General features: G+C 35.3%; 1 protein-coding gene across 1 annotated transcript; it reads right to left on the bottom strand.

The window, feature by feature from the left end:
* Positions 1–9,070: 9,070 nt before the first annotated feature.
* On the bottom strand, positions 9,071–25,938 carry LOC115433883 (uncharacterized). The gene is made up of 25 exons (XM_030155439.1): positions 25,888–25,938; positions 25,298–25,624; positions 24,829–25,137; positions 24,569–24,698; positions 24,293–24,393; positions 24,163–24,182; positions 23,902–23,958; positions 22,834–22,908; positions 22,671–22,709; positions 20,741–20,933; positions 20,205–20,528; positions 19,729–20,037; positions 19,474–19,504; positions 19,196–19,296; positions 19,068–19,087; positions 18,807–18,863; positions 17,523–17,597; positions 17,349–17,398; positions 17,228–17,264; positions 15,319–15,511; positions 14,938–15,109; positions 9,926–9,954; positions 9,393–9,716; positions 9,195–9,226; positions 9,071–9,085 (listed from the first exon to the last, which is right to left on the bottom strand). The coding sequence occupies exons 1-25, from the start codon at positions 25,928–25,930 to the stop codon at positions 9,071–9,073; spliced, it is 3,063 nt and encodes a 1,020-aa protein (XP_030011299.1). The 5' UTR covers positions 25,931–25,938.
* Between the last annotated feature and the right edge of the window lie 484 nt (positions 25,939–26,422).

The following is a 26,422-nucleotide window of genomic DNA, read 5'->3' on the forward strand; positions in this document are numbered from 1 at the left end:
CAGTTGTTCATAAATAAATCTCACACCTCTTGTTGTGCACCAATAGAAGGGGATGATGCACTCGCATCAGGAGTCTGAACCTGCTGGAGATGCAAAAACAAAGTGATGCAATGCACAAAATGTGTTAAATCTCAGATTTTTTTGTTTTTAATCTCCTTTTGGGCTGCTGTAAGTTCACTGAGTTAACAATAACACTAGTGTACACCACATCTGTTTCCCTCCCAGTGTGTGAACTTTATAACTTTAAACTGTCAAGGATTCTTGATATATGTCAGTTCAGTTCCCCAGTAAAACCGATAGTGAGGTGTAATTCAGTTTTGCATATTTACTATACACCCTGTAACCATAGTGATCCAGGCCTGCCTCCTTAAAAGCTCAGTCAGCTCCTAACTGTGGAGCAATGACCCATAACGGCTCAGTGTTGACTAATAACTGCTACTTAGATTAGATCCAAAAATGTACTATTACATCATTAGCAAAAGTAAGTGTGGGTGCAACATTTTTAGTTTTTTTGGTTTAATTTCAGTGGTTTATTAAGGTTTCAGCTTTCACATCTTCAGGATCAAAACAACCTTAATAACATTAAGTTTTCATTTCTGATCTGCCTTGGCGGAGGTCTGTGCTGTCTTTTCTAGAAAAGCACTCATAGAGCACAGACCTCTGCCAAGGTAGATCAGTGGCCCCCCCACCGCCGATCACCACCAAAATTTAATCATTTGTTCCTTGTGCCAGTATTGACATTTCCTGAAATTTTCTTCCAAATCCACCCATAACTTTTTGAGTTATCTTGCACACAAACAGACAAACAAACAAACCAACACCGACAAAAACATAACCTCCTTGGACGGAGGTAACAACACTCTACTGTTGCAACTCCATTTTCCTTGAGCTCAGTCACACATCCTGGTTTATGTTTCTTGTTTTTAGTTCAATAAAGAGCCTTTTTCTGTTTAGCTTGTGCAGTTTATTTGTGGGTCCCTCATTCCCTATGACAGAAGGAGTGAGTAATCCAGCTGATCCCATGACCAGTAGTTTATCACACAGCAAATTCTGGTCTTTGGAATAAACTCCATGCGACTTAAAATCAACTTGATTTAAGTGTACATGTGAGACCATTGAAAACACTCTAGAGCAGGGTCAAAGTAATGCTTTTCAGAGAGTTGATCTTTTAACTCTTTTCAGGAGTTAAAATTTAACTCTTTTGTGAGTTACAAAAACTAATCTCATGTAGACTAAAACATAACACTCGCCTGGAATTCATTTTATGTGAACTCTGAATCTCTCAAAAAACACCATATAATGACTATTTTTTTGTTTGTTTGTTTTTTTTGAAGTGTGCTCAGACACATGCTATATAGATCCTTATAAAGTGCTCTTGCATGAAGTGCTTTGCATGTGTCCAGGTTATGGCTCTGAAGTGAAATAGGATGAATGTCTATGGAGGCATGAAGCAGTGACAGGAGCAGCAATGATCTGGCATAGTGCCAGAGCAGAGGAGGTGCTTCTATGGGCTCCTCCTGCAGATCTGCTGTAGAGCAGAGGAGGTGCTTCTATGGGCTCCTCCTGCAGATCTGCTGTAGAGCAGAGAGGAGGTGCTTCTATGGGCTCCTCCTGCAGATCTGCTGTAGAGCAGAGGAGGTGCTTCTATGGGCTCCTCCTGCAGATCTGCTGTAGAGCAGAGGAGGTGCTTCTATGGGCTCCTCCTGCAGATCTGCTGTAGAGCAGAGGAGGTGCTTCTATGGGCTCCTCCTGCAGATCTGCTCCAGGTGTGACAGGTGCCAGCAGGTGAAGTTGATAATGAGTCTGAGGGAGGGGTCTGTGGCAACGCAGGAGTGCACCATGACAGTTACTATTTGTTCAATAGCTTTGCTCTCAACTCTTGTATGAATTGTATGAATTACCTAAGACTACAATGCAAGAAGCCACTGAGCTAAAATTAGCATGTTCGACGTTCTACGTTTGCAGCAAGAGCTAATTTTAGCAGCCTGGTTAGCAAGTTGGTCCGAACAGAAAAATACACATTATGACACTGACAGAGCTGACAGAAAAGTTCCTTCCAGCCTAATAAATAGCCTTGTTTCAGAAATAAAATGGTACTTATATGACGCCTCATATGACGTCCATGAACACACTGGTCTTCTCTGTTGCTCTGTTCAGAAATCAATCCCCATTATGGTGTTCAATCATGCTCCTCAACACCTGGTAAATCTACCCCGAAAAATGACACCATCAAAGACACAAGCTGGAGTTAAACTTACAGAATGAACTCCAGAAATTTAACTCTTTTACTCTTTTTTACCTAACTCCAGATTATTTCACTCCACAAATTTGCTCCGCAGATGTCCCAACTGGCCTCCAAACACTTGTAAGTTGTGGAACAATAGTCAAAACATGAAGCTAATTTTATTGTGGGTGTGTGTGTGTAACACCCTCCTCTTTAGTTTCAGTCTGATGAGTTAAAAGTGAAAAATGAGAGATTAACAGCAGAGGTGATAACTGTGCAAGTTTGGAATAAAATTAAACAGGAATAAATATTCTGCCTCTGTAAGATCATGACGACAAATACAGTCACAATACACTGAGCAATACCATTTGAAAATGTCTTAAACATTTTTCTTTTTGGCTCTTGTTTGTTTTGTGGTTACTGCAGAGCTATACATTCAGTCCAGCTCACAGTCAGGATGTGGTCTCGTTGTGGGCAACGACAAACAGAAATGAAAGATAGAATGGAATAGTTTCTGTTTTTCTTCAACTTTAAATGGTGGTGAATGAACAAAGAAAAGACAGAGGTGTGGGTAAAACAACACAATTTCCTAAAACTGGATTAGTTAAACATATTTACTGTTGTTAAAATAGTAGGTATTTGACTTTTCAGTAAAAGTTTAAAGTGAGAATGTCATATTCATTACATAATTTAGGGCATGTCTGTGTTATCTTGTTATAAGTATGTAAGTAAGTAAATTTTATTTATACAGCACTTTTCACAGACAGAGTCACAAAGTGCTTTATCAGTTCAAATCAGAGTCAAATCAAGTTTACAGACCCAACAGAATCCTCCAAGAGCAAACACTGTGACTGGTGACAGTGGCGAGGAAAAACTTCCCTTTAACAGCAGAAACCTCGAGCAGACCCAGACTCCTGAAGGATGGCCGTCTGCCTTGAACCAGTTGGGGTTAAAGAGAGAGAGTAGAGGAGGAGAACAGAGAGAGCGATAGAGATATAGAGAGACTGGGGGGGGGGGGACATGGAGTACTTTATGATGAATATATAAAGTGTAATCATAAAGTGTAACCTAACCCAACTTTCTTTTCAAAGTTTTGAAAGTTGATTCAACTATTAATCACTTACAACTTAAAACTGTGAGTTAAAACAAATATTTATTTTATATTATCAGTACAAAAAAACTAGACTCAGCTAGTTAAACAAACACATCTCTGCTTTATAAGAACATCAAGTTTCAAGTTAAAACAACTCACAACATTATGTTATCCATTCAAAAACCTTGTTTTCTTTTGTCAAAAGGAACATACCATTATTACAGATGAAAGGTAGGCCTTCCTTTGGGACAGACGCAGACAAAACCAGTCCTTGAGGGCTGGTATTCTGCATGTTTTAGAGATTTCCCTCTTTCAGCACACCTGGAAGAGGGAAACCTCCAAAACATGCAGGATACCAGCCCTCAAGGACTGGATTTGAATAGCTCTGCTTTAGAAGAAGCCAAGTCTTGGGAGGAGCTGGGATTTCCACACCAGTATGACCAAAGCCACTCTGACTCAAGGCGTTTGAAGATGGTTGCTCCAGAAACAGGTGTTCTGGGTGTTGGGACCTTTTTCCCCAGTGGTGGAAGAGACTTTGGCACACCTGTGTGGCCTGATTGCTGTATGACGTTCTAAGTAGGTACCATGACAGAGGGGAATGGGTAAGACTGTCGCGATGCCTGGTCCAACTGACCAGACAGTACACAGGCTGCAATTTTTGGCCCAATATGAACTCTCCATTCTACCACCTTTCCTTGTACCTTCCCCTGCTAACAGTCACCATTTACCTTAGTCAGTATCCTATTTGTCAATATATAATTATTATATGTGACAAAAATCTTACATCATATAATTATTAGCCCCTTTCCAGACCACGACACCTGACAGTTGTTATCAGGTTTCTGCAGAGCTTGATGATTGGCTTATCATTTGAATCAGGTGTGTTGGAAGAGGGATCCATCTAAAACATGCAGGATAGTGGCTCTCCAGGACCAGGGTTGGTGACCCCTGGTCTAGTTCAAACTTGTTTAGACCATGTGTGCATACGCAGGTCAGTCATCTATGGGGTTTCCCACTGGTTCCCAACTTCACTCAAAAAATCGACTCAAAAGTTGATCATCTCTGTTATGCTGTTTAGAAACCTTAGTTAGGACAACAATGAGAGAAATTTGCTGGGCAGACAAATTTTTGTAGGTTGTAAATAGAAAGATTTATTTCTGAGTCAGTTTAATTTGAAAACTTTAATGAAATCAACAATTACTAGTTATCATTTTTACAGTGTAGGTTTCCTGTCTCACACCAGTACCAGCTGCTTCTCTCCTCCCTCAGTCCACATCAGTTACATCAATGGTCACCTTTGTCCTGACTATTGATCCAGACTTTGTCACACATGACCTACCAACCCTTTCTGCCGGAGACACTGTAGTGACATTTGATGGCTGTATTAGTCCCATTACATGTTGTGATCTGCCACCGGTACGGGACTATTTTAAGAAGGAACAATCAACATCCAAAATAAAGAACATTAACCCATAAAGACCCAGTGTTACTTTTGTGTCTGTTCAAAAAATTTGTTTTTCTCTGTTTAATTTTTCTTAGGTGATTTATTACCATTTATTCTAATATTACCCTTTGTATTTTGCATTTAAAATGAGTTATTTTCCTATATTGAATTCACCGATCATGTAGAGCAGGGGTGTCAAACTCATTTTAGTTCAGGGGCCACATACAGCCTAACATGATCTGAAGTGGGCCAGACCAGTAAAATAATTTAAATAATAGGACAAGAACTGATAAATAATGTCAATTCCAAAGTTTTCTCTGTGTTTTTGAGTGAAAAAAGTAAAATTCCTTAATGAAAATGGTTATATCTACGAACTGTAGTTGAACATAACATAAAAATATATGAACAACCTGAAAATTCTGAAGAAAAATAAGTGCAATTAGAACAATATTGCACCATAGTTAATCATTTATACATGTGCATCACAACTTACAGATCACAGTGGATCTACAAATACACAAAACATTTAATAACAGGCAGAATATTGGTACAATTCCACATACTTGAGACATTTCAGGCTATTCTTATTTGTTCAGGTTATTTTCATTTTTTGTAAAAGGCGAGTTTGTAAATGTAAACATTTTTGTGTAATTTTACTTTGTTTACACTGAAACAAAGAGAAAAAATAGCTTTTTTTTTCATTATTTGTGGGTTATTATGATAGTATTTTACTGGTCTGACTCACTTCAGATTGAACTGACCTAAAATGATTTTAACATCCTTGATTGTTAATATCTTTAGTGTAATTTTTGCATTTCACAAATTCATCCTGCGGGCCAGATTGGACCCTTTGGCGGGCCAGATTTGGTCCCCGGGCCACATGTTTGACACCTGTGATGTAGAGGTTCATTAAAGCTCAGATTAAAGTTATGGGTTATTGTATCAAAAACAGAAAACTGAAGAAAAAGTGACTTTTTTAGTAAAATATATGATTAACTGAACATAAACAAAGTGTCTCCATCCAACGTCATTGATCAAACTCCATGGATTTTACTGGTGAATCAATGTTGTAGAAGTTGGTGTTGTTTCCATGGTGACCAAGGAGCCTCTAAATGTCCAAATGAGTCAAATCTGATGACCATGAAAAGACAACAAACTGTATTCACATGGATTATTAGGATTAATAGATTAACAGATATTAATCATTTAGGATCAGTGGGTGGTTTTTGGTCGTTGGTGGTTGTTTGGGTCTTTATGGTTTAAAGCCCTATTTTATTTTGATTTTTTTATTCCAGACTAAAACGTTTCAACGGGTCTTACCTGTGGTCAGCTGAAAACACATTCTAACACTGGAGCTCCCATCAATTTGTTCAATAAATGTTATCGCCATTACATTATCAATAGTCACTGGGAATATTCTTTCTGTTTTGTTGCCAGAAATGTGGAGCTTTCCTGAACTACTCAGTTAGTTTGTTTTATCTTTATGAAACCCATAGAGACAAAATGGAAACACTAATAAACACAGTTATAAAATGACCCCTATAGTTGACCTGTGAGTCTGGTGAAGATTGGGAAAAATGCTGAAATGAAGCATTACGATTTTAAATAAGAGTATGACAAATTCAATGAGATCAATTTTCTTCTTCATAATTTTTCTATTCATTCATGTGCAACTTTCTTATATCGTCTGGATGAACAAGAGGCCAGGATACACTTCCACTAACAAATGCATCCATATTTATGTAAAATTTTTTTGTTTTGCATTTTTATTCAAATATTTCTTCCAGTACTGTTATCATTTTATGACTTTAACTTTGTTGCTTTAAATGTTATTCCTGAAGTCAACTGCAAAAGATCATATTTGGTAATATCATTGCATGCCAGGATGGGATTATTCAGTGGCCTCTATGAGGGGAAAGATGGGTTAAATATGATAAAACATGGAAAGAGAGTCTGCTGTATAGACGTTTACTGACAAATACAAAGAATAGACTGTAAACCACACACACATACCCTAAGTATAGTGCAGCACAGTAGTCTAAACTTTTTTTCCCCCATATGTACAGTTTAATGTGCAACAACAAATGATGGATAAGTATATTAACCCTTTATAGGGCACTCATAGAAATACTCTGAAATTCAAAATTTCAACCTTAATGTGTTATTTGAAGACATAATACAACTTTATTACTATTGTGAAATTTTTCACAATTTTTTATTGTCATGTAGAAAATCAAGGTCAGTGAAGTTACTGTATTTGTTTCCTTGCCCATAAGTGGCAAAAAAAAAAAAAATCCAGGAAGTATATATAAAGAATATACAAGAAAAACACTTGTTATGTGAAAGGAACATGTGTTTTAGAACATTAGAACAACATAAGTGCTGATCCAGACACATCATCCCTTTGAACATCATTCCTTACATTAGTACCATTACTTCATGGTACCTAACAAAGCAGGTACACTCACTGTTCATGCAGAGGTGGACCTTACAGACCCTGTAGACCACATTGGACCTGAGACTGTTGACTCACCGTCCTCACTGGAACTGTTGCTGTCTTGTAATGTGAGTGGAAATGATCAGAACAGTCACTTGCCTGATAAAAGGTTAAAATATTTGACAGGAAACTTGAAAGTCATCGCTGCAGAGCCAGTGTACTGTAGGTCACCCTGACATCTATCGCTTCAACCTGGAAAGAGAAGCAAGTAAATACACAAAGCAAAGAGTAATGTTTTTAATAGATCTGATGCAGATGTTCACAGGAAAAATTACTGAGCATTTTTTCCAGAGTCAAAAGTATTTTCCTCAAAAAGAGTAAATTTGGCTCTATATTGAGTTTGGAGAACTCTACCCAAAGAAAAACTTTTACTCTTTTTAAAGAGGGACCAAATGTTAACTGATGCAGCGTAAACTTTTCTTCAATTTGAGTAAACTTCATAAATTTCCTGTGTAGATATAAACACTGAGGTATAGAAAGAACCAGATTTAGTGTTTTCTTGTACTTTGTTACAAACTTAAAATGTATTTGAACACATACCTGGCCTGAAGTTGATTTCCTGTTTGCAGCATTGCAGTATGTTACATCCTCTTCACACTATATGGAAGTAAATAAAGTGTTTATAACATCCTCATAATGGAAAACAAGCTGTGTCACAAAGTTCACACCTAACACTTCTATCTTTGTGTGACAAACATGGTAAGAGGTGAGAAACAAAGATGAAGACAAAGTAGTTCTAGTACACACAGTATGTTTCTATAGATATGTGGTGTAGAAACAGTGTTACTCAGTTTTTTCGTTGTAATTTTGATTAATTCATTTATTTACCTGGGTTGCGGTTATTCTCACATACGTCACAGTACTGTACGTTACTGCCTGTTCATCCTGATAAAACAAACCAAATATGACACAGAATATTCACCATCATTCATCTTTTCCTCTGTTTACCTTATGAATTCCAAAAACACAAAACCAATATAAAACTTGGAAATGTTGAAAAAAAATGAAAACCACCTTACCTCAGCTGTGGCTGGTGATTCTAAAAATAAAACAGTGGAAAATTGTGACTGAATCACAGCACAGTGACTCTGTATATTTAGTCTAAATAGGATGAACTGGATTCATGTACAGTTCTGGACAGACTTACTGCATCTGTTCAACATGAACCAGGTGAGTACGGCCACCGTTACAATCAGCAGCAGCAAACACAAAGGAATGATGAAACTCAGCAGATGATTGGATGAGCTGCTGCACAAATGATAGAAAACACACACATGACATGTTTAATCAGTACCACACTGACATTCAGTTATTTTTCTAATCATTAATACATCAGTGGTTTTATTTCTATCTATAAATAACAAAGCAGTTTTATTTATCATATGAATGAATCTATAAAACATACAGGTTTAAATCTTACTAACCTGTGTGTTCCAGTTTGTTCTGTGGTCGGTTCTTGACTCACATATGTGTGATTGACAGGTTTGGAAGTGGATGATATGGTCGTTGACTGTCTTGTTGTTGTTTTAGCAATTGTTGCTTATTTTCAACAAAGTGATGAACAGAGTAAAATAATGTTATGAATCCATATTAAATCAAATTGCAGTACACAGTACATGATGTATATATTCATGATTTACTATTATGTGAAGTACTTACTGGTGGTAGGTCTCTCTTTAATGGTTACATGCACCGGCATCTGCAGGTCTTCATCAGTGCACCAATACCAACCACTGCTCCTCTCCCTCAGTTCACTCATAGTCACAGTAATAACACCAGGGGTATTTCTATTAATAGTCACCTTTGTCTCATCTATTTTTCCAGAGTCTTTGATACAGGATGTGGGTCCTTCACCACCAGTCCTGCACCACTTTATTTGTTTAGATCCTCTATAGTGACAGTCGATGGTTATTTGGTCTCCAATAAACCCTGTCACCTTCTGAGAATCCACATAGAGCGTGGCATCGCCTTAAAGAAAACAAGTTTGATAAACATGTGTATTCACAGATGATGTTTCAAACTGCTTTTTTTTTTTTTTTTTACTGTAATTGTGCTCTTTAGCAAACAAAAGTTCTCCCTTCACATTGTTCCACATTGTATCCCATTTGTACTGTAGTAAATTCAAAGCTCTTACCTTTTCCAGTGACACGAACATGAAAATGTTTTCCATCATCAGGTCCCTCGTTTATCTCCATGTTGCACCAGTAATAATTTGTGTCCTTTGTCTTCAAATCATTAATAATGAACGTAACCATTCTTTGGTTTTTGTTGTCAGAGACCGAATACTTTGTTGAACTTTTCTCATTTGTTTTAACTTCATATGTGCAGCTCTCCCAGGTATGTCCTTTACACAGATATTTCACATGGTCTGTGTACTCTGACTCGTAGAAACATGGGATAGAGATGGAACCTCCTTCTTCCACCGTTACATAACTGACTGTACTTATACTGTGAATACCTGCAACACATATACATTATTGTAAACAGAAACATTTCATTCTCTCCACACAAATTTGTTTTGACATGATGCTGTAAATACTGTGCACTGCTCAGACAGCTACAGAACATTGTAATGCATTGCATATGTGCTATGATAATATGAGACCCAGCTAAATAATAAGACAATAAACCTGTAAAAACACAAAGATGAAGTAGCCTGTGACTGACCTGTGAGACCAGGGAGGATGAGGAAGATGCTGACAAAAATAGCCATAAATGTGAGGAAGAAAGTACAGTAGTAAAACCAATGAGGCCGCTTCACAAGACTGATTATGTACTTCCTGATTTTTCTCGATACAACTTCTATCTTTCTTCCTTCTTGTGTCAGTGCTTCACAGGTTGGTTGAAGAAAGAAGTGTGACTGAAAGAAGAATAAACTTTCTGAATGTGTGACACTTCCAAATGCATCCATATTTGTACACATTTGGAATGAGTTTGCTTTGTATTTTTAGCTGCAACTGATCCCTTGTGCCAGACCCAGTGCTGCTTCTGTGACAGTTCCAAAAAGATTTGTTTTCTCTTTAACTTTTCTGAAATGATTTATCACTAGTTAGTGTAATATTATTCTCTGTGTTTTGCACACAGTAAAAAACAGAGATTCAGTTGAACTCTGAGAGAATTGACTTAAACTCTGTTTCAGATAACATTTGGTCCCACTCAGAATTAGAGTAAAATTTACTCTATGGCCAGTGTCATTTTCAGAGTTAATTCTATTCAATTCAGTGTCAAAATTAACAATGAAATGTGTAAAAAATATTTAACACTGTGGCGTTTTCACACTGTTGAGAGTAATATGATTACACTTATAGAGCTATTTTTACCCCAAATGTAGTTACTAATATTAATAATTAATTAATATTGAAACAATATAGAATTGCAGGAGTTCCCAAGGTGGGGTGTGAGATGACTTACAGAATTTTCTTGAAGTGGTTATTTGGGTAGTAATGATTGATTATGTATTTACTGTTACACCTACAAGGAAAAATAATTGCTTTACAGATTTCAAACACTCCAGGAAGTGCTTTTACTTTGAAAGAGCCAAGACCTTCTCACTTGCAATAGGCCTACAGCAACTGCTTCATAGCAAAAATCAGCTACAGCATTGTTCTGCCTACAGGTTTGACAAATGCTGCTACATTAATTAAAAAACAAACAAACATAAAACGGCCAGTAAACTTTGTACAACAGACACATTAAACAAAATAAACATTAACACAAAATCCCATTGAACCCTTGCACATAAAATAGAACACAATGGGTAAAATGTCCAGTACCCACAATGCAATGCAGCAGACTGGAACTAATCATCCCTCTTTTAACTCTACTGTTAGAGCTGGTTTACTCTCCATAGAGCGATAAATACTCTATCTAGGCTAAAATAGCTTGACCCTGAAATATTGACACTGCATTTTTTGCTGAGCGTTTTTTCGTGAAAAACTGATATTTTCCTGGATTTAAATTACTGATCATGTAGATGTTCATAAAAGCTCAGATTAAAGGTAAGGGTTATTAAATCAAAAACAGAGAAAACTGAAGAAAAAGTGACTTTTAAACCAAAATACATCATTAACTGAACATAAACCCAGCGTGTCCATCCACTGTCATTGATCCAACTCCATGGGTTTTATTGGTGAATCAATGTTGTAGAAGATGATGGGGTTTCCACGGTAACTACGTAGTCTCTGAACGTACAAATGAGTCATATCTGATGACCATGAAAAGATGACAAACTGCATTTTACACCAATTATTTACATGTATTGATAGGATTAATGGATCAGCAGGTATTAAACAGTTTAGATCAGTAGATGGTTTTGGTCTACAGTAGATGTTTGGGTCTTTCTGGGTTAAGTGTATTTCTCTAAATGTTGTTCCCTAACTCTGCCATGAGAGGGAGCACTTCATATAATGTTTGTCTGAGGATGAGTTTGTTAAAAGGTTTGTCTGAGTTGAAAACTGAAGGTTAAAAATTTTACAACTGGATAAAGACAGAATAATTTATTCATGTTTATTAACAAATACAGATCATAGATTGTGAAAACACATACTGAAATATCCTCATAGGTACATTTGGAGAGCAGTAGGCTATGGTTTGATAGACAACAGCAAATGACTGATAAAGGTATTAAGAAGTAGACAGGAAGTCAGAAAGTTATTTCATAATTTCACTAGTGACGAACCACTGTGCTGTAGGTCACATTCTCATCTTTGTCTTCAACCTGAAAACAGAGGAAACATTAAAAGCTGTAAAAGAAGACAAAGAATACAAAAAGCTTGAAAAATATATATAATTCTGTAACTGTGAATGAGAAACAGTGTGACTGAGATCAGGGTCATATTTACCTGGTGTGTATTTTGTTGTGCAATGTAAAACACAGTGCTGTACATGACGTCTGCTTCATCTTCAGTATTTATCTGCTGTGGAAGGAAAAAGAAAAAGAAATGTGATGTTTTAATATGTGTTAGATTAGATGTACCTGATAACACTGTAATATAAGAATAAACAGAGGCTGCATTTCCTGTGTATGTTAAATAGTCAAATTCATATACTGTATAGGACAGATAGTAATTTTAGTTTGTCCTAGGACAAACTCCAATTACTATCTGTCCTAGTAGGATTAGGAATCCTACTGGATTTCAATCTCTACTGTGACATATATATATATATATATATATATATATATATATATATATATATATATATATATATATATATATTTGTTTTTGTTTTCTTTTTGTTTCATTTATTTTATTTCGCCTTTATTTAGCCAGGAAAAAAAATTCTCGAGATCAAAAACCTCTTTCCCAAGGGAGTCCTGGCCAAAAGGCAGCATGAAATACAACAACCAATTACAACATGCAATAATTTACAGGACAAGTCAAACTATGAATATGAAACTATTTTTAAGGATGTTACATGGGTTGAAGGTCCTGTTCATAATATAGAATATTAAATTATATAACTTTCTCTTCAGACTGTAGTAGAGAAGTAAATGAAACAGTTTACAGTATATTCCTCAGATTAATTACACTGTTTTACAAGTAAAATGCTTCCAGAATAAAAGTAGTGACATTTTACTACATGTGAGTAAAATGTGAAAAAGAAAAATCAAGTCACAAATGCTGGTTGGCTGAAGTTTCCAAGATACAGTCTTGGGTCAAAATGTGAAATTTGAGAATTTATGAGAGAATGGGTTTTACTCAAAGGAAATATTTGTCTCAGAGTTATCAGATCTACTTAGAAACACTGTATGCACATGATAATATATTCACTTTACAGGTTCTATCCAGTGGAAGATTGATAAATCTATTGTATAAATGTACATAAACCAATAATAACACTTTCATATACCTTGAAAACATCAGTAAACCAGCACTTTTGTCATTTGTTTTCCAATTAATCTTATTAAAATACATATCATTTAGCACATTTAATCTCTGAGGCAGATCATTAAAAAAAAAAAATTGTAGACCGGTGTTATAAGATAAAATGTTTATGATAATAGACATGGTCAGAAATGAGAGACAAATGATAATGAAGCAGTTCAGCTGAAGTATACAACAAAAGTATGTTTATATTACGCTCAGTTTTTCTCCATAATTGTATTTATATACAGTTTACCTGGGCTGTGGTTTTTCTCACATGCGTCACAGTACTGTACGTTACTGTCTGTTCATCCTGATAAAACAAACCAAATATGAGACAGAATATTCACCATCATGTTAATCAGTTCCTCTGTTCACCTTCTGAAGTCCAAAAACATAAAACAAACGTAAAACTTGGAAATATTTGCAATCTAATGAAGCTGAACTAAATAATGAAAAACAGACAACACAGATCTTTATATTGGAAATAAAATGACAACACTAATATAAATCCACCTTACCTCAGCTGTGGCTGGTGACTCTAAAAATAAAACAGTGGAAAATTGTGACTGAATCACAGCACAGTGACTCTGTACATTTAGTCTAAATAGGATGAACTGGATTCATGTACAGTTCTGGACAGACTTACTGCATCTGTTCAACATGAACCAGGTGAGTACGGCCACCGTTACAATCAGCAGCAGCAAACACAAAGGAATGATGAAACTCAGCAGATGATTGGATGAGCTGCTGCACAAATGATAGAAAAACACACACATGACATGTTTAATCAGTACCACACTGACATTCAGTTATTTTTCTAATCATTAATACATCAGTGGTCCTAATTCTATCTATAAATAACAAAGCAGTTTTATTTATCATATGAATGAATCTATAAAACATACAGGTTTAAATCTTACTAACCTGTGTGTTCCAGTTTGTTCTGTGGTCGGTTCTTGACTCACATATGTGTGATCGACAGGTTTGGATGTGGATGATATGGTCGTTGGCTGTATGGTTGTTGTTGTTGTTGTTGTTGCAATTGTTGCTTATTTTCAACAAAGTGATGAACAGAGTAATATAACATTATGAATCCATATTAAATCAAATTGCAGTACACGGTACATAATGTCATATAACGTATATATTTATGATTTACTATTATGTGAAGTACTTACTGGTGGTAGGTCTCTCTTTAATGGTTACATGCACCGGCATCTGCAGGTCTTCATCAGTGCACCAATACCAACCACTGCTCCTCTCCCTCAGTTCACTCATAGTCACAGTAATAACACCAGGGGTATTTCTATTAATAGTCACCTTTGTGTCATCTATTTTCCCAGAGTTTGTTACACAGGATGTGGGTCCTTCACCACCAGTCCTGCACCACTTTATTTGTTTAGATCCTCTATAGTGACAGTCGATGGTTATTTGGTCTCCAATAAACCCTGTCACCTTCTGAGAATCCACATAGAGCGTGGCATCGCCTTAAAGAAAACAAGTTTGATAAACATGTGTATTCACAGATGATGTTTCAAACTGTTTTTTCTTTTTTTTTAAATTAAATACTGTAATTGTGGTCTTCAGCAAAGAACAATTCTCCCTCCACATTTTTCCACATTGGATCCCATTTGTACTGCAGTAAATTCAAAGCTCTTACCTTTTCCAGTGACACGAACATGAAAATATTTTCCATCATCAGGTCCCCGTTTTATCTCCATGTTGCACCAGTAATAATTTGTGTCCTTTGTCTTCAAATCATTAATAATGAACGTAACCATTCTTTGGTTTTTGTTGTCAGAGACCGAATACTTTGTTGAACTTTTCTCATTTGTTTTAATTTCATATGAGCAGATATCCCAGGTATGTCCTTTACACAGATATTTCACATGGTCTGTGTACTCTGACTCGTAGAAACATGGGATAGAGATGGAACCTCCTTCTTCCACCGTTACCTGACTGACTGTACTTATACTGTGAATACCTGCAACACATATACATTATTGTAAACAGAAACATTTCATTCTCTCCACACAAATTTGTTTTGACATGATGCTGTAAATACTGTGCACTGCTCAGACAGCTACAGAACATTGTAATGCATTGCATATGTGCTGTGATAATATGAGACCCAGCTAAATAATAAGACAATAAAACTGTAAAAACACAAAGATGAAGTAACCTGTGACTGACCTGTGAGACCAGTGAGGATGAGGAAGATGCTGACAAAAATAGCCATTAATGTGAGGAAGAAAGTACAGTAGTAAAACCAATGAGGCCGCTTCACAAGACTGATTATGTACTTCCTGATTTTTCTCGATACAACTTCTATCTTTCTTCCTTCTTGTGTCAGTGCTTCACAGGTTGGTTGAAGAAAGAAGTGTGACTGAAAGAAGAATAAACTTTCTGAATGTGTGACACTTCCAAATGCATCCAAATTTGTACACATTTGGAGTGAGTTTGCTTTATATTTTTAGCTGCAACTGATCCCTTCCCACTCTACTTGTATTATTGATTTAACCCATAAAGACCCAGTTCTGCTTCTGTGACAGTTCCAAAAAGATTTGTTTTCTCTTTAACTTTTCTGAAATGATTTATCACTAGTTAGTGTAATATTATTCTCTGTGTTTTGCACACAGTAAAAAACAGAGATCCAGTTGAACTCTGAGAGAGTTGACTTAAACTCTGTTTCAGATAACATTTGGTCCCACTCAGAATTAGAGTAAAATTTACTCTATGGCCAGTGTCATTTTCAGAGTTAATTCTATTCAATTCAGTGTCAAAATTAACAATGAAATGTGTAAAAAATATTTAACACTGTGGTGTTTTCACACTGTTGAGAGTAATATGATTACACTTATAGAGCTATTTTTACCCCAAATGTAGTTACTAATATTAATAATTAATTAATATTGAAACAATGTAGAATTGCAGGAGTTCCCAAGGTGGGGGTGTGAGATGACTTACAGAATTTTCTTGAAGTGGTTCTTTGGGTAGGAATGATTGATTATGTATTTACTGTTACACCTACAAGGAAAAAAAATTGCTTTACAGATTTCAAACACTCCAGGAAGTGCTTTTACTTTGAAAGAGCCAAGACCTTCTCACTTGCAATAGGCCTACAGCAACTGCTTCATAGCAACAATCAGCTACAGCATTGTTCTGCCTACAGGTTTGACAAATGCTGCTACATTAATTAAAAAACAAACAAACATAAAACGGCCAGTAAACTTTGTACAACAGACACATTAAACAAAATAAACATTAACACAAAATCCCATTGAACCCTTGCACATAAAATAGAACACAATGGGTAAAATGTCCAGTACCCACAATGCAATGCAGCAGACTGGAACTAATCATCCCTCTTTTAACTCTACTGTTAGAGCTGGTTTACTCTCCATAGAGCTATAAATACTCTATCTAGGCTAAAATAGCTTGACCCTGAAATATTGACACTGCATTTTTTGCTGAGCGTTTTTTCGTGAAAAACTGATATTTTCCTGGATTTAAATTACTGATCATGTAGATGTTCATAAAAGCTCAGATTAAAGGTAAGGGTTATTAAATCAAAAACAGAGAAAACTGAAGAAAAAGTGACTTTTAAACCAAAATACATCATTAACTGAACATAAACCCAGCGTGTCCATCCACTGTCATTGATCCAACTCCATGGGTTTTATTGGTGAATCAATGTTGTAGAAGATGATGGGGTTTCCACGGTAACTACGTAGTCTCTGAACGTCAAAATGAGTCATATCTGATGACCATGAAAAGATGACAAACTGCATTTTACACCAATTATTTACATGTATTGATAGGACTAGTGGATCAACAGGTGTTAAACAGTTTAGATCAGTAGATGGTTTTGGTCTACAGTAGATGTTTGGGTCTTTCTGGGTTAAGTGTATTTCTCTAAATGTTGTTCCCTAACTCTGCCATGAGAGGGAGCACTTCATATAATGTTTGTCTGAGGATGAATTTGTTAAAAGGTTTGTCTGAGTTGAAAACTGAAGGTTAAAAATTTTACAACTGGATAAAAACAGAATAATTTATTCATGTTTATTAACAAATACAGATCATAGATTGTGAAAACACATACTGAAATATCCTCATAGGTACATTTGGAGAGCAGTAGGCTACAGTTTGATGGACAACAGCAAATGACTGATAAAGGTATTAAGAAGTAGACAGGAAGTCAGAAAGTTATTTCATAATTTCACTAGTGACGAACCACTGTGCTGTAGGTCACATTCTCATCTTTGTCTTCAACCTGAAAACAGAGGAAACATTAAAAGCTGTAAAAGAAGACAAAGAATACAAAAAGCTTGAAAAATATATATAATTCTGTAACTGTGAATGAGAAACAGTGTGACTGAGATCAGGGTCATATTTACCTGGTGTGTATTTTGTTGTGCAATGCAAAACACAGTGCTGTACATGACGTCTGCTTCATCTTCAGTATTTATCTGCTGTGGAAGGAAAAAGAAAAAGAAATGTGATGTTTTAATATGTGTTAGATTAGATGTACCTGATAACACTGTAATATAAGAAGAAACAGAGGCTGCATTTCCTGTGTATGTTAAATAGTCAAATTCATATACTGTATAGGACAGATAGTAATTTTAGTTTGTCCTAGGACAAACTCCAATTACTATCTGTCCTAGTAGGATTAGGAATCCTACTGGATTTCAATCTCTACTGTGACATATATATATATATATATATATATATATATATATATATATATATATATATATATATATATATATATATATTTGTTTTTGTTTTCTTTTTGTTTCATTTATTTTATTTCGCCTTTATTTAGCCAGGAAAAAAAATTCTCGAGATCAAAAACCTCTTTCCCAAGGGAGTCCTGGCCAAAAGGCAGCATGAAATACAACAACCAATTACAACATGCAATAATTTACAGGACAAGTCAAACTATGAATATGAAACTATTTTTAAGGATGTTACATGGGTTGAAGGTCCTGTTCATAATATAGAATATTATATTATATGACTTTCTCTTCAGACTGTCGTAGAGAAGTAAATGAAACAGTTTACAGTATATTCCTCAGATTAATTACACTGTTTTACAAGTAAAATGCTTCCAGAATAAAAGTAGTGACATTTTACCTCATGTGAGTAAAATGTGAAAAAGAAAACTCAAGTCACAAATGCTGGTTGGCTGAAGTTTCCAAGATACAGTCTTGGGTCAAAATGTGAAATTTGAGAATTTATGAGAGAATGGGTTTTACTCAAAGGAAATATTTGTCTCAGAGTTATCAGATCTACTTAGAAACACTGTATGCACATGATAATATATTCACTTTACAGGTTCTATCTAGTGGAAGATTGATAAATCTATTGTATAAATGTACATAAACCAATAATAACACTTTCATATACCTTGAAAACATCAGTAAACCAGCACTTTTGTCATTTGTTTTCCAATTAATCTTATTAAAATACATATCATTTAGCACATTTAATCTCTGAGGCAGATCATTAAAAAAAAAAATTGTAGACCAGTGTTATAAGATAAAATGTTTATGATAATAGACATGGTCAGAAATGAGAGACAAATGATAATGAAGCAGTGCAGCTGAAGTATACAACAAAAGTATGTTTATGTTACGCTCAGTTTTTCTCCATAATTGTATTTATATACAGTTTACCTGGGCTGTGTTTTTTCTCACATGCGTCACAGTACTGTACGTTACTGTCTGTTCATCCTGATAAAACAAACCAAATATGAGACAGAATATTCACCATCATGTTAATCAGTTCCTCTGTTCACCTTCTGAAGTCCAAAAACATAAAACGTAAAACTTGGAAATATTTGCAATCTAATGAAGCTGAACTAAATAATGAAAAACAGATAACACAGATCTTTATATTGGAAATAAAATGACAACACTAATATAAATCCACCTTACCTCAGCTGTGGCTGGTGACTCTAAAAATAAAACAGTGGAGAATTGTGACTGAGTCACAGCACAGTGACTCTGTACATTTAGTCTAAATAGGATGAACTGGATTCATGTACAGTTCTGGACAGACTTACTGCGTCTTTTCAACATGAACCAGGTGAGTACGGCCACCGTTACAATCAGCAGCAGCAAACACAAAGGAATGATGAAACTCAGTAGATGATTGGATGAGCTGCTGCACAAATGATAGAAAAACACACACATGACATGTTTAATCAGTACCACACTGACATTCAGTTATTTTTCTAATCATTAATACATCAGTGGTCTTAATTCTATCTATAAATAACAAAGCAGTTTTATTTATCATATGAATGAATCTATAAAACATACAGGTTTAAATCTTACTAACCTGTGTGTTCCAGTTTGTTCTGTGGTCGGTTCTTGACTCACATATGTGTGATTGACAGGTTTGGACTGTGGATGATATGGTCATTGACTGTCTGGTTCTTGTTGTTGTTGTTGTTGCAATTGTTGCTTATTTTCAACAAAGTGATGAACAGAGTAAAATAACATTATGAATCCATATTAAATCAAATTGCAGTACACGGTACATAATGTCATATAACGTATATATTTATGATTTACTATTATGTGAAGTACTTACTGGTGGTAGGTCTCTCTTTAATGGTTACATGCACCGGCATCTGCAGGTCTTCATCAGTGCACCAATACCAACCACTGCTCCTCTCCCTCAGTTCACTCATAGTCACAGTAATAACACCAGGGGTATTTCTCATAATAGTCACCATTGTCTCATCTATTTTCCCAGAGTCTTTGATACAGGATGTGGGTCCTTTAACACCAGTCCTGCACCACTTTATTTGTTTAGATCCTCTATAGTGACAGTCGATGGTTATTTGGTCTCCAATAAACCCTGTCACCTTCTGAGAATCCACATAGAGCGTGGCATCGCCTTAAAGAAAACAAGTTTGATAAACATGTGTATTCATAGATGATGTTTCAAACTGTTTTTTCTTTTTTTTAATTACTGTAATTGTGCTCTTTAGCAAACAACAATTCTCCCTCCACGTTTTTCCACATTGGATCCCATTTGTACTGTAGTAAATTCAAAGCTCTTACCTTTTCCAGTGACACGAACATGAAAATATTTTCCATCATCAGGTCCCTGTTTTATCTCCATGTTGCACCAGTAATAATTTGTGTCCTTTGTCTTCAAATCATTAATAATGAACGTAACCATTCTTTGGTTTTTGTTGTCAGAGATCGAATACTTTGTTGAACTTTTCTCATTTGTTTTAACTTCATATGTGCAGCTCTCCCAGGTATGTCCTTTACACAGATATTTCACATGGTCTGTGTACTCTGACTCATAGAAACATGGGATAGAGATGGAACCTCCTTCTTCCACCGTTACCTGACTGACTGTACTTATACTGTGAATACCTGCAACACATATACATTATTGTAAACAGAAACATTTCATTCTCTCCACACAAATTTGTATTGACATGATGCTGTAAATACTGTGCACTGCTCAGACAGCTACAGAACATTGTAATGCATTTTCCTACATGTGCTATGATAATATGAGACCCAGCTAAATAATAAGACAAGAAACCTGTAAAAACACAAAGATGAAGTAACCTGTGACTGACCTGTGAGACCAGTGAGGATGAGGAAGATGCTGACAAAAATAGCCATAAATGCGATGAAGAAAGTACAGTAGTAAAACCAATGAGGCCGCTTCACAAGACTGATTATGTACTTCCTGATTTTTCTCGATACAACTTCTATCTTTCTTCCTTCTTGTGTCAGTGCTTCACGGGTTGGTTGAAGAAAGAAGTGTGACTGAAAGAAGAATAAACTTTCTGAATGTGTGACACTTCCAAATGCATCCATATTTGTACACATTTGGAATGAGTTTGCTTTGTATTTTTAGCTGCAACTGATCCCTTCCCACTCTACTTGTATTATTGATTTAACCCATAAAGACCCAGTGCTGCTTCTGTGACAGTTCCAAAAAGATTTGTTTTCTCTTTAACCTTTCTGAAATGATTTATCACTGTTTCGTGTAATCTTATTTTCTGTGTTTTGCACACAGTAAAAAACAGAGATTCAATTTAACTCTGAGAGAGTTGACTTAAACTCTGTTTCAGATAACATTTGGTCCTACTCAGAATTAGAGTAAAATTTATTCTATGGCCAGTGTCATTTTCAGAGTTAATTCTACTCAATTCAGTGTCAAAATTAACAATGAAATGTGCAAAAATATTCAACACTGTGATGTTTTCACACTGTTGAGAGTAATATGATTACACTTATAGAGCTATTTTTACTCCAAATGTAGTTACTAATATTAATTAATTAATATTGAAACAATGTAGAATTGCAGGAGTTCCCAAGGTGGGGGTGTGAGATGACTTACAGAATTTTCTTGAAGTGGTTCTTTGGGTAGGAATGATTGATTATGTATTTATTGTTACACCTACAAGCTACAGCATTGTTCTGCCTACAGGTTTGACAAATGCTGCTACATTAATAAAAAAAACAACAAAAAAAACAAAAGAAAACGGCCAATAAACTTTGTACAACAGACACATTAAACAAAATAAACATTAACACAAAACTCCATTGAACCCTTGCACATAAAATAGAACACAATGGGTAAAATGTCCAGTACCCACAATGCAATGCAGCAGACTGGAACTAATCATCCCTCTTTTAACTCTACTGTTAGAGCTGGTTTACTCTCCATAGAGCTATAAATACTCTATCTAGGTTAAAATAGCAGGACTCAGAAATATTGACACTGCATTTTTTGCTGAGCGTTTTTTCGTGAAAAACTGATATTTTTCTGTAGTTGAATTACTGATCATGTAGATGTTCATAAAAGCTCAGATTAAAGGTAAGGGTTATTAAATCAGTAACAGGAAAAATTGAAGAAAAAGTGACTTTTAAACCAAAATACATCATTAACTGAACATAAACCCAGTGTGTCCATCCACTGTCATTGATCCAACTCCATGGGTTTTATCGGTGAATCAATGTTGTAGAAGATGATGGGATTTCCATGGTAACTACAGAGTCTCTGAACGTCCAAATGGGTCATATCTGATGACCATGAAAAGATGACAAACTGCATTTTACACCAATTATTTACATGTATTGATAGGACTAGTGGATCAACAGGTGTTAAACAGTTTAGATCAGTAGATGGTTTTGGTCTACAGTAGATGTTTGGGTCTTTCTGGGTTAAGTGTATTTCTCTAAATGTTGTTCCCTAACTCTGCCATGAGAAGGAACAATTCATATAATGTTCGTCTGTGGATGAATTTGTTAAAAGGTTTGTCTGAGTTGAAAACTGAAGGTTAAAAATTTTACAACTGGAAAAAGACAGAATACTTTATTCATGTTTATTAACAAATACAGATCATAGATTGTGAAAACACATACTGAAATATCCTCATAGGTACATTTGGAGAGCAGTAGGCTACAGTTTGATGGACAACAGCAAATGACTGATAAAGGTATTAACAAGTAGACAGGAAGTCAGAAAGTTATTTCATAATTTCACTAGCGATGAACCACTGTGCTGTAGGTCACATTCTCATCTTTGTCTTCAACCTGAAAACAGAGGAAACATTAAAAGCTGTAAAAGAAGACAAAGAATACAAAAAGCTTGGAAAATATATATAATTCTGTAACTGTGAATGAGAAACAGTGTGACTGAGATCAGGGTCATATTTACCTGGTGTGTATTTTGTTGTGCAATGTAAAAAACAGTGCTGTACATGACGTCTGCTTCATCTTCAGTATTTATCTGCTGTGGAAGGAAACAGAAAAGGAAATGTGATGTTTTAATACAGATGTACATATTAACACTGTAATATAACAAGAAACACCGGTTGCGTTTCATGTGTATGTTAATAGTGAAATTCATATACTGTATATATATTTTTATAATTTTTTTGTTTGTTTGTTTGTTTCATTTATTTTATTTCACCTTTATTTAGCCAGGAAAAAAAGATCTCAAGATCAAAAAACCTCTTTCCCAAGGGAGTCCTGGCCAAGAGGCAGCATGCAATACAACACACAATTACAACATACAATAATTTACAGGACAAGTCAAACTATGAATATGAAACTATTTTTAAGGATGTTACATGGGTTGAAGGTCCTGTTCATAATATAGAATATTAAATTATATGACTTTCTCTTCAGACTGTAGTAGAGAAGTAAATGAAACAGTTTACAGTATATTCCTCAGATTAATTACACTGTTCTAAAAGTAAAATGCTTCCAGAATAAAAGTAGTGACATTTTACCACATGTGAGTCACTGAAAAAGAAAAATCAAGTCACAAATGCTGGTTGGCTGAAGTTTCCAAGATACAGTCTTGGGTCAAAATGTGAAATTTGAGAATTTATGAGAGAATGGGTTTTACTCAAAGGGAATATTTGTCTCAGAGCTGCCTGCAAATGACAATACATTCACTTTTACAGGTTCCATCTAGTGGAAGATTGATAAATCTATTGTATAAATGTACATAAACCAATAATAACACTTTCTTATGCCTTGAAAACATCAGTAAACCAACACTTTTGTCATTTGTTTTCCAATTAATCTTATTAAAATACATATCATTTAGCACATTTAATCTCTGAGGCAGATCATTAAAAAAAAATTGTAGACCGGTGTTATAAGATAAAATGATTATGATAATAGACATGGTCAGAAATGAGAGACAAATGATAATGAAGCAGTGCAGCTGAAGTATACAACAAAAGTATGTTTATATTACACTCAATTAGTTTACCTGGGCTGTGTTTTTTCTCACATGCGTCACAGTACTGTACGTTACTGTCTGTTCATCCTGATAAAACAAACCAAATATGAGACAGAATATTCACCATCATGTTAATCAGTTCCTCTGTTCACCTTCTGAAGTCCAAAAACATAAAACATAAAACTTGGAAATATTTGCAATCTAATGAAACTGAACTAAATAATGAAAAACAGATAACACAGATCTTTATATTGAAAATAAAATGACAACACTAATATAAATCCACCTTACCTCAGCTGTGGCTGGTGACTCTAAAAATAAAACAGAGGAAAATTGTGACTGAATATGCACATGGAATGACTCTGTACATTTAGTCTAAATAGGATGAACTGGATTCATGTACAGTTCTGGACAGACTTACTGCGTCTTTTCAACATGAACCAGGTGAGTACGGCCACCGTTACAATCAGCAGCAGCAAACACAAAGGAATGATGAAACTCAGCAGATGATTGGATGAGCTGCTGCACAAATGATAGAAAAACACACACGACATGTTTAATCAGTACCACACTGACATTCAGTTATTTTTCTAATCATTAATACATCAGTGGTTCTAATTCTATCTATAAATAACAAAGCAGTTTTATTTATCATATGAATGAATCTATAAAACATACAGGTTTAAATCTTACTAACCTGTGTGTTCCAGTTTGTTCTGTGGTCGGTTCTTGACTCACATTTGTGTGATTGACAGGTTTGGACATGGACGATATGGTCGTTGACTGTCTGGTTCTTGTTGTTGCTGTTGTTGTTATTGCAATTGTTGCTTATTTTCAAAGAAGTGATTAACAAAGTAATATAACATTATGAATCCATATTAAATCAAATTGCAGTACACAGTACATAATGTCATATAACGTATATATTTATGATTTACTATTATGTGAAGTACTTACTGGTGGTAGGTCTCTCTTTAATGGTTACATGCACCGGCATCTGCAGGTCTTCATCAGTGCACCAATACCAACCACTGCTCCTCTCCCTCAGTTCACTCATAGTCACAGTAATAACACCAGTGGTATTTCTATTAATAGTCACCTTTGTCTCTTCTATCCACCCAGAGTTTTCGATACAGGATCTGGGTCCTTCACCACCAGTCCTGCACCACTTTATTGGTTTAGATCCTCTATAGTGACAGTCGATGGTTATTTGGTCTCTGATAAACCCTGTCACCTTCTGAGAATCCACATAGAGCGTGGCATCGCCTTAAAGAAAAAAAGTCTGATAAACACATGTATTCACAGATGATGTTTCAAACGTTTGTTTTTTTTTACTGTAATTGTGCTCTTTAGCAAACAAAAGTTCTCCCTTCACATTGTTCCACATTGGATCCCATATGTGCTGTAGTAAATTCAAAGCTCTTACCTTTTCCAGTGACACGAACCTTAAAACGTTTTTTATCATCAAGTCCATTGTCTATCTCCATGACACACCAGTAATGATAATCTGTGTCTTCTGTTTTCAAATCATTAATAATGAACGTAACCAGTCTTTGGTTTTTGTTGTCAGAGATCGAATACTTTGTTGAATTTTTCCAATCTGTTTTAATTTCATATGAGCATGATCGCCACCTACGTCCTTTACACAGATATTTCACATGGTCTGTGTACATTAACTCGTAGAAACATGGGATAGTGATGGAACCTCCTTCTTCCACCGTTACCTTACTGACTGTACTTATACTGTGAATACCTGCAACAACAATCATTAAAGCATTGTGATTATAAACATTCTACTTTAACTGTTATAAATATTTTCATATATTGTTGGTTTACATCACAGGATATTCTTCGGATTTGTCTAGGGTACCAAATAATTTATCACATATCTGACACAAAGAGTAATGCAGAACTGTATTTAGTTTAATTTAGTTGTAGCTGGAATAATTGGACATAATCAGCTTAAGCACAAGCAGTAATCATACAAGTACAAATATAAAAAGACCTGTAACTGACCTGTGAGACCAGCAAAGATGAGAAGGATGCTGACAATAGCCATATTAGTGAGCAAGAGAGCATGAAAAATAAATGAGACAGCTGCACATGACTGAGTTTGAACTTCCTCATTTTTGTAAATGAGGCAACTGTTTCTCTTCCCTTTTTTGCCATTGCTGCATCAGTTTGCTGATCAAACAAACACTGTACATACCTGTAAGCTATAAAACTTTATTCATAGGCCAGAAACTGAAACTGCAGCTTGCCCTGTGAAGTCCTGTGGACAGTTAAAATAGTAATTTCAGTGTGGGTAACTCTACAAATACCACATTCTTTCTCAACAGCAGTTTAAATCTCACTCCTAACTGTAGACTAAAGTCGATGCATAAAATGTACATTAACATCAAGCAATAGCCTTAAAAAGCTAAATATGCACTTTTAACCTTAATATAAACCTCTGAAGTCTAAATATGATCAACATTTCTAGTGTGAAAATGATCTGATATTATATATGCATTGCATGTATTCTTATCTGTCCAGACTCACTTATCTCTGA

The sequence above is a fragment of the Sphaeramia orbicularis genome, chromosome 15 (assembly GCF_902148855.1).
Source record: "Sphaeramia orbicularis chromosome 15, fSphaOr1.1, whole genome shotgun sequence".
NCBI classification, from domain to species: Eukaryota; Metazoa; Chordata; class Actinopteri; order Kurtiformes; family Apogonidae; genus Sphaeramia; species Sphaeramia orbicularis.

Coding starts and splice junctions, on each gene's coding strand:
- LOC115433883 (XM_030155439.1), bottom strand. CDS start 25,930: ATGGCTATTGTCAGCATCCTTCTCATCTTTGCTGGTCTCACAG. Junction 24,183..24,292: donor GTTCATGTTGAAAAGACGCA/GTAAGTCTGTCC, acceptor TTTTATTTTTAG/AGTCACCAGCCACAGCTGAG. Junction 22,909..23,901: donor TGAGAAAAAACACAGCCCAG/GTAAACTAATTG, acceptor TTCCTTCCACAG/CAGATAAATACTGAAGATGA.